Source organism: Pomacea canaliculata, linkage group LG3, assembly GCF_003073045.1.
Source record: "Pomacea canaliculata isolate SZHN2017 linkage group LG3, ASM307304v1, whole genome shotgun sequence".
Taxonomy (NCBI): Eukaryota; Metazoa; Mollusca; class Gastropoda; order Architaenioglossa; family Ampullariidae; genus Pomacea; species Pomacea canaliculata.
In genome coordinates this window covers 24,303,664-24,322,251 of record NC_037592.1, presented here as the reverse complement: position 1 = coordinate 24,322,251, position 18,588 = coordinate 24,303,664, and the positions used below count along the sequence as shown (strand labels likewise).

The 18,588-nt window shown below is 36.8% G+C and overlaps 1 protein-coding gene across 2 annotated transcripts; it reads left to right on the top strand.

Annotated features, from left to right (window-relative positions):
• Positions 1-106: 106 nt before the first annotated feature.
• LOC112558606 (serine/threonine-protein kinase PLK4-like) lies at positions 107-18,221 on the top strand. Of its 2 annotated transcripts, XM_025229155.1 has the most exons (17): positions 107-315; positions 1,121-1,210; positions 2,079-2,174; positions 2,480-2,707; positions 3,885-3,973; positions 6,439-6,671; positions 6,861-6,919; positions 7,190-7,287; positions 9,021-9,771; positions 10,147-10,251; positions 11,321-11,460; positions 13,051-13,166; positions 13,565-13,698; positions 14,261-14,355; positions 14,973-15,090; positions 15,603-15,847; positions 16,150-18,221. In XM_025229155.1, exons 1-17 carry the CDS (start codon positions 253-255, stop codon positions 16,262-16,264), a joined length of 2,775 nt encoding a protein of 924 aa, XP_025084940.1. In that variant the 5' UTR covers positions 107-252; the 3' UTR covers positions 16,265-18,221. The 2 variants fall into 2 exon arrangements, with proteins under 2 accessions (XP_025084940.1, XP_025084941.1); XM_025229156.1 differs by lacking the exons at positions 15,603-15,847; positions 16,150-18,221 and adding an exon at positions 14,564-14,656.
• Positions 18,222-18,588: the final 367 nt, after the last annotated feature.

The following is an 18,588-nucleotide window of genomic DNA, read 5'->3' as shown; positions in this document are numbered from 1 at the left end:
AAAATGTATTCACTCCTTAATACTACTTTTTTAAAAACTAAGAAAATCTAACCGTAATAATTAATTTTTTTACATATAAGCGAGTCGACATTAATTTGCTGCGGAATTTCTCTTTAGGCGGTTCTTTCAAGGATTTCGATATGGCGTGTTGTGCAGTTGGAATGTTCCTGAAAATATATTTTCAGCCTATCGCGACCTGATCCTGCTTAAAGGGTCATCAGATCTAACGCTTACATATTTTTTTTAATAAAAATGAACCATCGAAGAATTGGACATCATCCTAATATGTCAACTACTGATACTGAGAAAGAAAAGGTGAGCGTTGTTGCCGTTGAAAATCCAAGGGAAACAACCAACAATTCCAAAACATGTTTGGGCTTGGTTTTGCCTGTGCTATACGAACATGATGAACTTTTTACATCCCTCCATTCACATGAATACGCTTATATCACTGGTCCCTGCAAACGACTGTATCAACATGTTTAATGATCATGATATATACACAGACAAATTCATTTAGTGTTGCTTTTAGACGTCAGTAAATGTACCTGCTCGTGCGAGGTGTATTGACTGCAAATAGCTACACCCCCAGAATTAACTGTAACATAACCTCAGACTCATCCTTAATAGGCGTAGCAGAGTGGATTTACATCTGCATTTTCAGCTAATTCCATTTTGTGATCAAAAAAAAAAAAAATTAGCCTCCAGACAAACCACCTGTTCTCTAGACTCCATAGTACATAGTTATTCCAGAATTGGTCAGACAAAGGCTGAAAAGTGTTTTAATGAAGCCTAAAGTGTCATTAACATTGTGATTGATAACTTTCTCGTATGAATGTCAAATCTTTTAGGACAAAGCTACTTTATTGAATGGCTACGGGCATAAGTATTATCTACTATTATAATCATCATCTATTACCCTTGGTGTTTTGCATTTTGTTTACAATATGTAAAGAATGGCATTTCAGCATGCTGAAATCTAAGAGCTAACCTCTATATCACTTCTGCAAGAAACAAGTATATTGCTAGAAAACCACGATTTAGCTGAAAGTTAAACATTTTGGTATCATCTAGAAATATTTCACAAGTACTGTTGCCTTCATACAAATTTTTGTCACAGGGTTATGAGATCCTTTCTTTCCTGGGAAAAGGTGCTTTTGCTTGTGTCTACAAAGCAAAGTCAGATAAAAGGGAAGTCGCTATTAAAAGGGTAAGGTTTTAATTTTTTTCTCTTTACCTTTCTCACATAACAAATTTTTTTAAAATAATTGACTCTTGTAAAGGCAGCAAATTTTGCATTTCCACAGGATTCATTGATTTTTTTTGCCTGGTAAGGTAAATTGACTATTCAGTCTTAGTCATATGTGTGTGCATGTATTAGCTGAGCACTGGATGAAATTTGTAGGTACAAACATTTTCTGATTGCTCATTTACATAGGTATGCATCATATGGAAACTTGGTGCATTGGGTTTTAAACTGTCTGAAAGCTATGTACATTTTACTGTATAATTTCAAACCTGCACTATTATAAGTCATTTACTGCAGGTAATAAATCATAAAATTACTAATTAAGATGATGGAATTAGTTCTGGTATAACAGCCATGTTTCTATAAAAGATTGGTAATTATATCTCAGTTGATTTTAATTGTTGTAATAAAATATAAAATTCTACAGTTTATCTTTTTTGTTGTTGCATATAAACAAAAGAAAAACATCATGCCAGTAATCTATCTGAAACATAGAAGAACTCCATTTCATGAATCAATCCAAAACTGTGTTTAGATGTTTGTTTGTTTGTTTGTTTGTTTGTTTGTTTGTTTTGGCAGTTAGATTAATTGTTGCAACCAAAAATTATAAGCAAAAGTTATTCAGAACAAAAGTATAAATCATCTAAGCACAACTTGCTAGTTCACTTGCCTTTCCCTTTTAAAAACAAATTATAAAAAAGAAAAAATCCACTATTTTACACATCAATTATGCCCCTATAGAAATTAATTAATTGGGCATTTGATCTTGGCTGTTTAACAAATGCTTTATGTGTTTGATGTGATGAAATGTGACATTTTACAATTTCAGATTGAAAAGGAGACAACAAAAGCACGTAGAATGGTTGCAAGGGTGAGGAAAGAGGTTGAAATCCACTCAAGACTAAAACATCCATCAATTTTAGAGGTAAAGGAGATAAAAGGCATCAAGGGTCATACTTAATAGTAGTGGCATATATTTAAGTAACTCACAACTTAAAATTGAAAATATTTCATGACCTATGAAAATCAACATAGAACAAGAAAAAACGAGCTTAATATTAAAAGAGGGTCTGTGTCACAGCTTGCTAATAACTTAAAAAAATATTTATATCCCTTTGTCTTGGGTATAATTTTATTGTATGACTGCAACTCAGAACTACTCAGCATATTTGTTCATGACTAGAACTAATGAGTCCTGCTTTAAAATGTCATTGTGAATGTTTGTTTCAGGTGTATGATTACTTTGAAGACTCCAGGTATGTTTACCTAGTTCTAGAGCTGTGTCACAATGGAGAGTTTCAGCACTACTTGAATTCACAAGGAGGAGTGCTAACAGAGGCTGAGGCTCAAAAAGTGATGAGGCAGGTGGTGGAGGGTGTGCAGTATCTCCAAAAACATCAGATTTTGCATCGGGACCTCACACTGTCAAATCTCCTACTCACTCGAGATATGAAAACAGTGAGTAACATCTGGTGGCTCTTACACAATTTATGTTCATTGATGAAGGTAAAGGTCACATACCTGCCAAGCTTGGCCCCTCACTAATGTTTTCGTTGTTGTCTTCTCGTTTATTAAAGCTTTTTTGTCATAGCTCATATACTGAAAGCTTTGTTGTTGCACATTATTATATTTTTAGAACCCAAACCACATTCTCCTGTTGACAAAACATTGTAAAAGCTTTTTCCCCTTACCACTGTATTTTTGTCGTGTATCTGGGGAGCATTATTAACAAGGACGGTGGAGCGGATAATGACATCAAAAGTTATATAAACAAGGCCAGGCATGCTTTCAACAGCCTACGGCCCATCTGGAACTCCCAAGCATCATCCTTCCACAGTAAGATCCACATCTTCAGTACCAATGTGAAAACAGTCCTACTGTATGGTTCTAAAACATAAAAAGTGACAAACACCATCAACAAGCTCCAGACCTTTACCAACCAATGCCTGCACCATATTCTGGAAATAAGATGGCCTGAGAAGATCTCCAACAGCAGCCTTGGAAAAGAACCCACCAGAATGCCTTTAGCCAAGACATCACAAAGTCCCAATGGGACTGGATAGGACACACCCTTTGCCAGGCCAGGCTTTTGACTGGAACCCTCAGGGGAAGAGGAAAGTTGGGAATCCAAAGCAGATTTGGAAAAAACAGTAGAGAGCAAGGCAATTACATTGGAACCACATGAGCCCAACTGAGAGGGGCTGCCTAAAACCTGGTCCACTGGAGAGGTGTTGTTACGGCCCTATGCTCCTCAAGGAGTAACAAGGAATAAACTAAACTGTATTTTTTTTTTTTATTTGTTTAACCGCTGTTTTGGGGATTTCCACCTTTTTTGTGTGATTGGAGAACATGGGCATGAACAAACAATTATTGCAACTGTGTTTAAAGTGGTGGGAATGAAAATTGTTCAGCAGTCTGATAAAATTGATGAGAAAAATAGATGGAGGTGGGACTGGACAAAACTTGTACAATTGATCTTGTATTTATGTTTCATGTGATTCTGCATTTGGTTTGTGTCTGAGTGATTTTAATTTATCTAGGTCCAATCCTTTCTTATCATATTTCCATTAAAAGCCCTGTCCAACTTATCACAGATTTTCTTTTTTTCTCAAAAAAGAACTGTATGTTTCAACAGAAAATTGCAGACTTTGGCTTGGCCACACAGCTTACAGAACCAGAAGAGAAGCACTTCACCATGTGTGGAACACCTAACTACATGGCCCCGTATGTTATTCTTGCTTCTCTCCCTTTCTCTTCCTGTTCCACCAGTACTTTGAAAAGACCCTATCCACTTGTATACCTGTGAATGAAATGGATTCCAGTTAATAATCTCCATTGAGTGCATTAAAGTGCAATTCAAGCAAGGATTGCCTTGTGTTTTTTTATGTTGGCAATTGGTAGGAAGGAACTGTAGACTATAATATATTTATGAAATGTTTAGAAAATCAATACTGCATTTTTTAAAAATGTAGCAATATAACTCATTAGCAACCAAACACATACATTGATGGCCTGCTCTAGCCAGATTAAATAACATGGAATGATATCAGAATGTCTATTTACAGGCATGCAATTTTATAACATATGTGCTCATAATATCTGCACAGGTTAAAATGGGAGAAGTTCCATCTATGATTATCAAACATGTTAGTCTACTAAAATGATCATTAAAACATTACTTGAAATGTACTAATTCATTTGATTTTTAAATTCTAGGAACACAGAATAATTCAACATGTCAAAAGCATTAAGCAGTCATGGTACATTCCTAGATCTAATTCACAAAGCAAGCAGCAATAATAAGTTTGTCTTGTCATGACTTGCTGAAATGGGCATGGAAACAGTTTACCCGCATTTTATATTCTTTTGACTATAGAAACACTGTATGCATCAATGTTAAATCATGTTTGGAACTTGGGGGGTTGTGAATTCATCTTAAAGTATCTGTGTACCTGATGCAAACTGTATACAACCAGTTCTTTTGCAAAAAAGTTTTAAAAGTCAAAATTCTCTCTATACAAACAAGTAAATTTGTCAACTGCTTTTGGGTAAAGTCTTTAAAAAAAATTTCAACTGTAAAATTAGCTTTCTGTACGATATAAGAGTTTAGTGTGTTAGTGTTCTTGGTTTAAAGGTCTGTGTGTAGTGGGTATCACACTAGAAGTTTGTACTTGATGAACACTGGGCAGTTCTCCTGTTCTTCTACAGTCCCTCCAATTTGCTGCATTAGACCATAAGGCCAGTCTGGAGTGGGTGAAGGACACATTCTTGCACTTTGGGTTTTGGGTGCCTGTCATATGGACAATCTTCAGTATGACAGCTTTAGGTGGTAGGCATGTAACAGCATCCTGAAGTTTCTTCTTTAGCATTCTTCTGGCAGAAAACTACTGTCTGGTGTAGGTTGGTGACTAATCTACAGAGTTTGACATCTAGAAAGCTGCAAAAAGTGCTGTGGTGGTTTGTCCAGTTCTCCACATGGATACAGAGCGAAGGCTCTTGAGGTTGCAGTGTCTGGTCCTTAGTTGGAGTATCATTTACTCATGGTGTGTTACTGGAGAGCATCTGTGTTTTGTCAGATTTGTTATAAAACTGAGTTTTCCTTTTGTTTGCAGTTATTGTGCTTGTTTGTATTGACAGCCTTCAATGACTTACAAGAGGGTGCTCAGTTGCCACTGCTGTATATTCTAGAGCAGGGGTGGGCAATTAATTTTCCCAAGGGGCCGCATGAGAAATTGGAATTGCTTTAGAGGGCCGGACTAATATAGTTAACTCAGTTTTACCCAATACTGTATATACAGTATATATACTGGCGGGTGAGCAGGCGGGCCGGTCACAGACAGGAGGCGGGCCGGATCCGGCACGCGGGCCGGCCTTTGCCCAGGTCTGTTCTAGAGGGCATTTCAGTTGTGTCTATATTTATGTTGAACCAGTTATGTTGGTTTCTGGATTTAATTAACATCTGGATCTCTGAAATGCAGTGATCTGTCTGCTCCAGATACTGCCTGCTTGTCAACTTGTTTATTTTAGGCAAGATCATTGAGACAGAAAATCCACTGTATTGCTACAGTGTACCTTCTAGTGGGAATTTTTAAATATGTTGTAAGCTGCTGCTGGTGGTATCTTGTATTGGCAGTAAAAGTGTTTGTACAATCACTACCCTACAATATTTCTTCACAGGCATTGCTAGAGAAGATTGAGCAAAGACAGGCAGTTAGATCTATGAAACAAATATCAAAATGTTTAAGAAACAGTAAAATATGGTCATAAAAGTTTTCAATGTGTTTGGGGACTGAACACATCAAATATTTATCAATAAATCTGTTTAAGATTTTTTCATTCATTATTAATGGCATTAGTAAGTATAAATAAAAAGTTTTACTTCTATGAAAAAAAATCATATATTTTGTTTGGTTAATACCTACATCTGAGTCTAAACACCATCACTAAGATAATTACTTAAATAGGTTGCATTGGAGTAAAAAATTATTATAATCATGTATACATAAATTGAAAATTTATAAGCAAGTTAATATTTTAATCTTTTGTGGCAAAATAAAGAAAAATATGGACAGTCATGCTTACTGTTATTAAGGGTCTAATGTAATTATGAATGCAAGTTCACATATCTGTAGCTGATAATAAAAGTAAAATATTTTAAGATTTTACAAACTGGTCATTTTTTTCTTCAGTGAGGTGGCCAAAAGAGAGGCACATGGTCCTGAAGCTGATGTATGGTCCTTGGGCTGTATGCTGTACACTATGCTGGTTGGAAAACATCCTTTCGACAGTGGCACTATTCGCGATACTTTGGGTCAAGTTATTGAGGCAGAGTATGACCTGCCATCTAACCTCTCACCCAAGGCTTCTGACCTAATTCAGCGCTTGCTGCGTGAGAATCCTGCTGAACGTCTTCCGCTGAAAGGTTTGTAAATGCTGAGTTGGTAATTACCAGCTGTATAGAAGATTGTGTACATTGGAGGTTTCTTGGTTGCTTTTGCTTTTTTTTTTTTTTTTTTTTTTTTTTTTTTTTTTTTTTTTTTTTTGCTGTTGTTGTTTTTTAAAATTACACGGGTTTTAGAAAACAGATTCATGTGAACACACTCTTGTGCAGATGTCCTTCGTCACCCCTTTATGTGTGAAAACTCAGTGGCAACACAGGATATTATACAGGTTAGTGAATGTTTTCCTCTGTTCACTTTGAAACAGTCGATCTTTCTCACTACTCTTTTTTCCCCCCTCCTCTTCTTTTTTCCAACGCGTATAGGTAGATGAGCACTTTTGGAAGGAAAGTGGGGAAGGGTTAAGAGAAACATGTTTCTTAACATTTGCAAGTATAGTCTTTGCATAATTCTTTCTTTTTCTTTAACTTCCTAGCATTCCATACCTTTGTCAGTATAATTTTGTTTGGTTTTTTTGGGTTTTTTTTTTTTTTTTTTGCAGATGTCAGAAATATCAATGGATAGTGGACATGGCACCCTTGCAACAGTGGGATCTGGTCACTCCAGTAGCAGCATTCGGGGTCAACTCACTACTGCTGGGTTAGTTTGTTACGTCATAAGATTTCAGAATATAATAGCACACCAATAAACACTTCACTGATGATACCTGTCTGGCTTACATTTGATCTGCCTTTCAATTTGGGAGTGGCAACTGTTACTATGGTGACAGATATGCAAATGCCATCCCAGTCCAGGGGTGTTTTGTGGTTTTTTTTTTTGTGGGTTTTTTTGTTTTTTTGTTGTTTTTTGTTGTTTTTTGTTTTTTGGCATATGCTTGTTCCCTCAACTGTGCTGTTGATGTAGCACCCAGTAGTACAGACTGAGGTGAACAAAGCCACATACAGTCACTGAATAAATACAACACTGATATATCTGATTTTTCTCAGTTTTCTTTTCCAGCCTTAGCATAATCTCCTAGCTCTTTTAGGTAACCGAAGACCTGTTTCTACCTAGTGGTCATTAGTATCTTCATGATAGCAGCTGGCAGTCCCAATTGTTCATTTACTGACTGGACCTTAAATTGTGGTTTTGCAGCTTTAAGCATCATATTTCTTCTGAGTCTTTTGCCTCCATGGCTTAGGTTCCCAGTCTGAAAGAATGCCTGCATCTGTGTTTAAGAAATGGTTTACTTTAGCAGAAAAATACTCTTGAGTGCTTTCTGCTCAAATCATGGTCCACAACTAGGCCCCGGTGACATGGCCTAACCTGACTTTTCATCAAACATTGAAATTTCATCCTACTGTTTTTTATTGTACTATGGATGGCTGGCAGTGTAATGCATCCTGACAGCTCTTCTTAGCAACTCTCTTGTTTACGCTAATCTGTAAATGAAGTCATTCAACCCATTTGCTGGGAGATTTCTGTGGTCCACCTACCATGTGACAGTGCTGACATGATTCAGTCAAGATTTGCAGTCCGTATCTGTGACGAAGTAAACTACAAATTTTAACTTAAGCTTAAATAGCCACGCACCCTGCTTTCTATAGAAACATGTAATACAGTAGATCTTTGATTATTTGGTCTTCAATTAACCTTGCATTTGGTTATCCTGGATCGCCTAAAATTAAAAAAAAAATGGTAAACATCACAAAACTGCCAAAATTTCGCCTGGGGATCCCCGGCTGTGAAAAACCATTAGACTTAATCCAATGCAGAGGACTCGTCCCAAAAAATCTCCCTGTCCTTTTTCCAAATTTCGACGACTGCCATTCATTAATAAGCTCTGACACTTTTTTGGGGGGGGGGTGAAGGGGGTTTGTTTTTTGGAAAAGATTATGTATGGGTCGCACTGTCCGTGAAGGAAACGCCTTGTATTAAGTTAATTCAGTTGGTGTCCTAACCTTGTTAGAAAGCAGCTTCGCTTATGTTCGTACGGAAATGTCAGGGTCCATTGTGGGGGTGAAAAGAAAAGGTTGTTTTGTCAATTGCTACAAAACTGCAAATTGATGAATGTGTGTTTCCCTAAAAACATGGGCCACTTTCTTCTGGCTCAGTCAAATGTCACAAACTCATTACCACATCTGAAGATGCCACAAATGAACACTCATGTCTTGCAGAGTCCCAGACATTTTATTTCCTCTGCTCAATCACTAGAAACCTTCAGCATGGTTTTCTGTTGAAAATTTCTTTATAAAACATCCATACTTTGTTTCCCTTTATGTAATGATGTTGTTGTTGTTGTTGTTGTTGTTGTTGTTGTTGTTGTTGTTGTTGTTGTTGTTGTTGTATTACCTGAAGATGACGGATTTCATTGAAAGCTAATTGTGTTCCAGAATGTGTGATTTGTGGAAGCAAACAGCTTCAAGCCAGCAAAAGTATAAAGGAAGTGTCACAAGGAAACCATCTCCACTCAGCACAAATTCAGCAAAAGCCAATGCCTTCGAGACTACAATGGGACCTACTCAGTTTGATCCACATCAGTACCAGAAACTGCAAGACAGTCATAGTTCCTTTAACTGGTCCTTTACCACCAACTCAGTAAACAGCCATGGTGGCTTGCCAGCCAGTCACAAACCTCAGATACAAAGTCTGACAAACAGGGTAAATGGCCAGGAGTCTGGCTTTGCCTCTCAGGAAGACTTCAGCCTCCAGTCTACCAAGAAACCTCTAGATTTTGATGGGTGTTCTCATCAAAACAATCTTGAGTTGTCGTCTGTAGGGAGTGGAGTTCTTCCACAAATACCTGTGGGCAAAGTGCAGGCATACTTAGGACAGTGCCAACATCTTGTGACTAGTAACAAGGAGAAAAGGCATAGGGGTGCTGGTTTTTATTTTCCAGCAGAAGCAATGGATTTATCTACCCGTGAACAAATAAATAAAGTGATGCTGACTGAGCAACAGATGTATCGTCATGTACATATAGGCAGCATGGAGAATCTTTCTAGCCCTCACAGCAGTAGTGGGGGTGGTGGAAAAAGCAAGTCTGCTGGTGGTGATGGGAAGAGTGACACTGCAGACAGACCCACAGAGCCATTGAACACTCAGCGCCTTCTGCCTATCAGACAGAAAACTAAAAATGCTGTGGTAAGTGAAAGATTTATTAAACTGTGACACATGATGGCATAAAAAAGATTTGTGCAGAGTCTTGAAAGTTAAGGAAATTGTAAAAAATTAACACATGGAATGAAAATGAAAAAAGAAAATTCATGGATCGAACACAATTGTCTGAATGTTTCAATATATAAAAATAATCCCCCACCCTCCCAAAAAAAGTATTTACCATCACAAATTTTCTGCAAAAGGTATGGCAATGAACTAATTTTTCAGTAATGATAAAGCATGAAAGCTCACAGACCTTTATTATTTTTTAAAAGCATACAATGACAAGACAGACCGAAAACAAACTCGTTGATCAAAAATTATATTTCTTCATTTGTGAGACTTTTTTTCAAATTTCAGATCAACATCATGGATAATGGCAATGTTTGTCTAGAATTTGTCAAGAACAAAGGAAAGGAACAAAGAGTAGTGGAAGTGTTTTCAATATCCTCTGATGGACAGCAGGTAAGAAAACAATGTACACACTCACAGGCTTTTAAAATAAATATGAATATGGCATGCAGCATGAAGTTTGTTTTATTTAAATATGCTAAAAGTGAACTTTTTCTATTTATCTTCATACATGTTTATAAGGGATATGCAGAGTGGTTTGAACACGTTAATAGTTCATGTTTGTTTTGAAGATAGGTCAAGGGGTGGTTATGCTTTGTGGAGGTTACTGTTCATTGAAACTAAAGGTTTCAATTAATGGACACATTCTTACCAGATTGTACCCATGTCAATGAACTAAATCTTAAACATAACTTTTACAAAAGCACCTACTTATTATCCCTCTTATTGGAAAGAAAGTCAAAAAGCAGTTATCAAAACTGAATCTTGCAAGAGACAATAGTTTAAAGAGAACACTTTTTTCTGGAGATAGGTTCTCCTTCTGCAGCAAATGTAGATTCAGCCTTTTTAGTTATTCTGCTTAGTTGCTCTATCACATGAGCACATTTGTATGGCGAGTGTCATGTCCTTTACAAACTTTAAGCATTTGGCTGTTAGTACAACCATTGACTTACATTGGTAGAAATGTAAATTTGTGTGCACAACTGTCCTCCCACCATCAGTCAAGTGCACCATCACAAAGAAAAAATGTTAATAAAGTGCAGAATTTCCAACATAGATGTCAGATAAACATATTATTTCTCTGTTTCTGGATTTTGGGGGATGAAATGCAGAAAATTTCTTTGTTATCAAAGCTTAACAGTCTTTGGAGCTAAAAAAAAAAATTATCTGGATGACACTTTCATTCATCCTGAAGACCCCTCTGAAAGATCAGCCCAGTGAATGGAAAGATAGAAGGTTCAAAACACACACACAAATCAGTTCTTAAACCTCACATCATGTATTATTTATGCAGTTAAATACTTCTTTATTTACTCAGCTTAATGAAAAGCTTTTTTATAAAGTTATATGTTATTGTTATCTACATGTTTTTGTAGCCTTTTTATTAATTGTTTTCAAAATTAAATGTGGCTGTAAAAACCAGTGTCTGACTACAAGACCAGGCTTATATGGGCTGTTGCAGGTGACTGTCTTCCACCCTGGGGACAGAGGACGAGGTGTGGCAGTGAGTGATTGCCCTCCATCACCATTGTCTGCCTGCAAGACCTTTACCTTTCAGTCATTGCCAGGGAAATATTTTAAGAAGTACCAGTATGCCGCCAGGTGTGTAATGTTCAACATGTGTGGGGCATTGGCCATCATCAAGTTTATTCATGATTGTTATGTTTGAATCTGGTTTATAATAACAAAAAACATGTAATTTCTATTGCACATAATCATGCTCACAGCTCTTAAGACAGGTAGGAGATGTGAACAGAATGTAAAGGATGGAAAGAGAAACAGCTATGTTATAAAAGACAAACATAAAAGACACAAAGAGGAATTGCCGTTTAATTACATCTAATGTTCCATTATACTTTGTAGATGGTGGACTGGCTTGTTGAAAAGGTGTAAAGATACAAGTTATATTTAATGTACTTTTTGTGGGATATAGATATTACCATATAATAATAATAAGTGTTGATTTATGTAGCCCTTTACCCTGCTTCAAAGACATGCTGGAAGGGCTTTACAAAAAATAGAAACGCTCAGACTTAAAAATGGAAGCTTGTCTCAAAAGCAAAGAGTTCCCTTGTGTCTTGGTAGTGTAGCTACTCATGTTGAGGAGAAGGTGAGTGCCATCACAATAGATGGGGTCTGAAGCCTTGCCGTTGCATGAAATCTTCTATAAGTTATTAAAAAAGTTATGCTTTGAAAAGTAGCTCGAAGTTACTATGACATTTGTATGGAAGCTCAACTCAAATTCTAGAAATACCATTCCATCAACACAACTCCTGTTAGAGCATCACACCAGCAATCATTGGAAGCTTAAATTCCTGGAGATGCACCATTCCAATCCTGTCAGCCCTTCTTTTACTGCACACAAAGCTTGCTGTGACAGCTCAGTGCAAAAATTTCTGATGCAATTGCAGAAAAAGGAATCATAATCTGAGATTAACACTGCTGAAGCACAGATCTAAAATCTAAGTAATGGCAAGATGATTCAGATGTAGCAATAGAAATAAAATGGTCTAGAAAAAGAAGAAAAATGGCACAGAGACAGAAATTGATTTAGAAACATAGCAAATGAGGTAACAGATGTGCAGATCAATATTAGACAAAACTTGAAATTTTGCAGATGCTCCTTCTCTGAACCCTTTTTATTTGCACTGTGACTAATGTTTAAGCTTCAAGTCTGGCCTTACCTAATACATTAACTAGCTAACTCTGGCACTTTCTCCTCTATTCTCCATCTTTGTTCATGTTCAATCATGATTGCCATGCCATCACCTGTAAGCCATTGCAAGGTTTTAATTTTATGCTTCTTTGTACTGTTTATTCATAGTCCTGTTAGTGCAGCTCATTATGAGAGAACTCATCAGGGAAATTTATAAATTTAATTCTTATCATTATCATGCTAAATACTTAGTGTTTTCAAAAAGTATATTGCCATGTCACAGGAGAATCCTTTTAGAGGTCTAGCAGCATTCTTGCTCATGTATGCTGGCTAAATCTCATGTTAAAGCTAACGAATTCAACTTAAAAAAGCAAAAAAAAAAAAAAAAAGTCCAAACTGACCCTGATGTTTATGTGATAATTTGTTTAATTGAGAAAAAGTTTTATCATGACTGTGACTAACATTTGTATTTAATGTTTAAAAATGAGCACAACATGACTGTCTTGCATTTTGAAAGTAAATTTGGGGAATTTCAGATTTATAGATCTTGTACGTTCAAAAACACCAAAAGTGACCATGTACACAGAAAAGGCAAAGTGCATGTTGATGGAAAACTCACAGCCTGCTGACTTTGAGGCAACTTTTTATGAAGGTGAGAGCCACTACTACTGTAAATGAGCTGTGTTTAGCTAGGGCTAAAGATAATAGTTGTTAAGGTTTACATAAATATGAAAGATAGGTGTACATGTATGTTTCTAGCAGGTATACCAAAACCCCTGCAAAACTTTTGATTTTGTGTTATTTATTTCCAGTGTAAGTGTTCTTAATCTAAAACATTATGATTACCAAAAGCACTCAGAAAAACAGATTGGTCATTTAAGGCATCAAAAGGTATATGGTTTGGTGTGAAAATTTAGTCAGATTTAGTATTCTGTTGACTTTAAGGATAAATCATTAATATGCATTTTCTAAAACTTCACTAAGACACCTAGTTTAAGAGAATTATGGATCTAACTGCTATACTACTTAAATTATGTCTGCTGGTGACAGGTGCCAAAGTATCATTCTCACAGAGAGGTATATGCATTCTTGAGAAGGAAGGGACATCACTCATGCTGGATTCTGTCAAATCCAGCCTCCATCTCAACCAAGACACTCGAGAACTTGTGGACTATTCAGAAAAGGTTTGGAAAATTGTAGTCTATTTTGAAAGTCAAAGAATATTCACCATTCATATGCATAACTTTTTTAACAAATTTTGTGGTCTAAAAATGAATGTTTTTTAAACTTGTTTTGAGAATGGCTTGTCCCAATCCCTCATTTCTGACTAAAGCAAAGAGCTATTCATTTCCTTATTATCTTAAAAGCATTTTTTTTTTATGGTGTATTAGTTCTGGACACAGCCATTTCAAAGGCTGTCTGTCTTTCTCACACACACAAAATAGACATCTGGGGGAGCAAAAGAATTCCTCTTTGCAGAAGACAGAACCATTAAAAAGAGCAAGAGTTATTATTTCCTACATTGAAATAGGTCATGCCAGGAACAGACAATTGGATGAATTAAGGAAGTAATATAGCTATCAAATATGTTGTAGTACAGTTGAATAGTGCTATGGTGGTTGTTATTAGTAAACTTGATATCATTTAAAAAGGGCGTTAAATATCTGGGTTTGACCAGAAAAAAAATTAGGTTCCCAAGCAATGCTAGTGCTGTATTACCACTCACTGAAGTGCTTTTCTTTCTAGTGTCGACAGCAGTGCATGCAGCTTGAGGCAGTCATCAGTGCAGTGCAGAGCAATGGCATTTTGAAAAACCAGCTTCTTCCTGTCATTGTTGGCAGGTGCGTTGAAATATATGTGCACATGCAAATCTGTATGTCAGGGTGAAGGGATGGATATGTGTATGTGTTGTGCGTGCACAGGTGTATGCATTTGAAGAAAAACTTGTTTATAGTTACAGTTAAGACATAGTTTCACAATTGATGTAGTATTTGCTGATGCTATCCTTTTCTGAGATTAATGCCACTAACTGCGGTTGCTGTTTTGTAGTCTATTTTGCAGTGTTCATAGTTATGAAGCAATGGTATGTTGTTGCCCTTAGACAAAAACGAGGAAATCAAGGGTGGGCATCTTAGTTACAAAGTAAGTGTCCAGACTCAGCAAATACTGGTTTCTTTTATTTTAGAATATCTTTGCGACTTGCTTTTTTTCATCTACAGCAGCATTGGTAAAACACCACTTGGCAAGGTCTGGACAAGGCAAAATGCTTGCCTTTGATTTGCCCATGTTGCATGGGGCAATAACTTACCCTCACTTTATGACTATGACCCCTAGAAACTTCTAATTCTTCAGGCATTTTTCACTGATTTGTCAGAAATTAGTAGTGACAAGATGTTTTAAGTTTTTCAGAAAAAAAGTAGACTTTAATATATTTAAGCAGAAGGTACCCCTCTTTTAGGCGGCCAAGTGTGCACAGCCAAAAAGCAAGCAGCATTCAAAGTTCAGCATCAGAAGAAATGCACTCTTCTAATGACAACCACCCACCTAAAGTCATCTCTGCAGAGTCACCTGCAACAGTAGGTTGGCTGTGTGTAGAAACAAAAGTGCTCTCTCTCTCTCTCTTTCTTAGGGTTGGTGGTTATGAATGGTTAATGTTATTTTAAAAAGGTTAGGGTGGTTCATTGTCAAGGTTAAGGCTTTAAAGGTATTAGAACATGGTGAACTTGGAATGTATTATAACTTTTTAAATTTTTGGTGCTCTTCTTGGCAGAAAGTACGTACTAGTTTTGTGTGTGTGGGTGTGTGTGTTTATTTTTGATTGGGGAAGGGGTTAAACAGTAATGTATCTGGGTGCTGTTGTGTGTCAAAAACAAATGGCAATTTTTAGCTGAAATCTTCAGAAATTGATGATATTAGAAGGCAGGGATTGTCCATAGTTTCCATGTCTACTTCACCAGTATGTCCAGTTTTGGGAAACATACATAAATGTGTGTGAGAGAGAAGTGGGCGGGGGGCATGTTCGTGATGTGTTAGCTACTGGTAGTTTTCATAACATGCTAGCAACAAGATAAAGTAATTTCTTTCTTAGGTGCCATGCCTGGATAATACCTTAATGTCTACCATCACTGCAACAAGCATATCTTCTAAGACCAGCAGTACTTTCACAGCAGCCACGCATGAGGTCATCCACCCATTCTTCGTGGAAAACATTGGTTGGGCCTCAATGCTTGCTAATGGAGAGATCTGGGTCAAGTTTAACGATGGAACACAGCTTGGCGTGGGGTTCTCAGCCACAACCCTCACATATATTGATGCTGCCAACAATGTCACAAAGTGAGTGGAGCCCTTGACAGCTGCTCAGTTCTGTACACAGAGTGTTTCCTAAGGTTTTCTGGTATTTCCTATTCCTATATCAGATATATCTAGTATCAGTACTTTTCTTGTTTGCTTACCCTAAGGTTCACAAACTTAAATCAAGAAATTACGTGAAATGAAGCTACACTCTTGATTTTGATTTTCAACCAAATTTCATTGACATTTAAATTTCTTTTTACTCATATGTAAGCTGATATACACTAAGCACATATTTAATTGTTAAATAAATATGAACTAATATGGACATTGATATGCTTCAGGTATCAAAATAATCAGCTACCACCAGAAGTCAAGGAAAAACTGGAAAAAGTGACACTTGTTGTAGAGCACTTACGTGGTGCAAAGTCATCAGCAGCATCTTCCATTTCAAGGTGATGCCTTTGCAAGATACTGAATATCTACATTGCCTAAGTAGGATTTGGTGTATATTAGTCTGCTCCTATGCCTAAAGGGCATGTTGCACCCTGGGCTTGATCTTGCCCAGATCAAGAAGTAATGATGTTTGCCACTTCAGGGATACTCAGACCTTTCAACACCCCTACCATTCTCAAGTAGCTGTTGCTGAAATGTGTGCTGAGCTTTCCAGTCTCCATTACTACCATGGATAAACACTCCAAATGGAGAGAAGGTTTACTGAATACAAAGCAAGCAGGACTGGTGAGGGCATAGAGGTGAAAATCTACCAGCATACCAGTCATAAGAAACTAAGGTTTTTGTTTTGTTTTTTTAAACTTGAATACTAATAATAAATAAGAAAAATTGGTTGGATCTAGGGGAGGAAGGTGAGGGTACTTGTCAGGCCACATTGGAGCATTTAGCAAACCATGACAACTAAGATTTCTGGCATGACGTGCTCCTCACCTGCAACAGTAGGCTCCACAGATCAAACTTCTTTACTGCACAGAGGTAGAAGTTCAGCCTTTAATAATACAACCTATAAAGAATACAGTTCTTCATTTCAGCCTAATGCCTTTTGATATTTGAATTCTGCATGTCAGTTTTACCCATAATAAAAGAGTTGTTATGTTTATTCTAGATTCTATTCCAGGCTACTAGAGAAGAGAGGCTGTTAAAATGTTCCCAGCATCAACTCTTTAGCTTGCTTGAACATTTCTAGTCAAAAAGCAGTGTCCACTCTGTAGATGATCAAGACATTCTGAACTGTATATTAAGAGTTAATATGACAGTAATAGTACAATGCTGCTGCTGTCTGATAACGTGGTGCTTCCAGTAAGAACTTGATCTTGGTATCGATTCTGATTACTGTGGCTTGGTTTCCTTTTGTGTGTTTAACCTCACTTCTGGTTTTTGTAACATGATCTGGAAGACTGCCTTACCTGCTCTGCTGAGTTACTCCTACCTGTCTCATTGTCATGTTATTGTTTTAAAGAATCTTTTTCATTTAATCACTAGATTAATTGCTCCTCTGCACTGTTCCTATATCTGATATTTTTCTAAGGCAGCAAGACAGCACTATCCTGTCAGTGTACAAAGTGCCATTGGGCTTTATAGATGTTTTGTATTCATATTCATATTGCTTCATGATGTAGATGTGGGGGGGGTGGAGATGTTTGTTGTACCATCAAATAAGAAATGTAGGTGGTTTAGATCTTTATCTGTACACTGGCTAGTGGGAGTGATCAAAAACAAAAAGTGTTTGGGAACCACTAATTGCTGGCATGTATGGTATACCTTCATGATTCTTTCTGCATCAGACTATAGCACTGATGTTGGTTATTAAAAGAAATAGCACTCATAATTTGGTGTGTTAAACTGCCCACAGAATCCTATGATCAAGAGTTACTTTATGTGCAATCTTTTGTTTATGATTGCACAAAATATAAGGACTTGAGGGGGTTCTTTTTCTTAGTATGTATGCTTCTGCTAAAATTGACTATTTTTAAAAATGTCACTTTGCCTGAAAACATGGAAGCCTTTGCTCAACAATTAATCATTCACTTTATTTCCCTCACTTTCATTTCTTGTTCTTTCTTGATTTCTCAACATTCTCAGTTTATTCAAGTAAAACTGGGTTGTATTATACAAGTTTGTGTTTTTCTTAAATCAGTAATGTTTTGATTCCAAATGTAAACAAATACCAAGCAAGCTGGCTGTGATGACATACATTTTTTTTTTCAATTTTAACTTTTCTGTTGTATTCAGGTGCATGTTAGCAAGTGTTAACCTTTGCTTTCTTTCGCTAGTGGTCTGGTGGCGCAACGGTTAGCGCCTGTCACCAATACAGTGAAGGTTGGCTGCCCTGAGTTCATTTCTCATCTCGGGCACGCTGTTCTTTCTCTGCACGTGGCATCTGTTTACAGGGCTGACTGCCTTGCCATAATATAGCCTCAGTTGCTGACAAGGTGTAAAATAACAATTCCCCCACCCCCACCCCCACCCACCTTGCTTTCTTTCTTCATAATGTTTTTAGTTATATTTTTAATTATAAAACCAGATGAAAAATTGTCATCCAATCTTTCATGCATGTGTGTGTATCCAGTTCTACCTCTAAATTTTATTTCGTAGAGGTTTGTTCTGGTGGCAGAGAAATTAATTTCTAATGGTATTAAGAAAATGCGTCCCATAACTGAATTCTTGCTGTTAAAAGAGACAGGTATGAAATGCTATACCTATGGATCAAACTTGCTGTTTTAGCATTGTTGATATCTGTCCTTTTGGAAAAGAAATCACTTTAATGG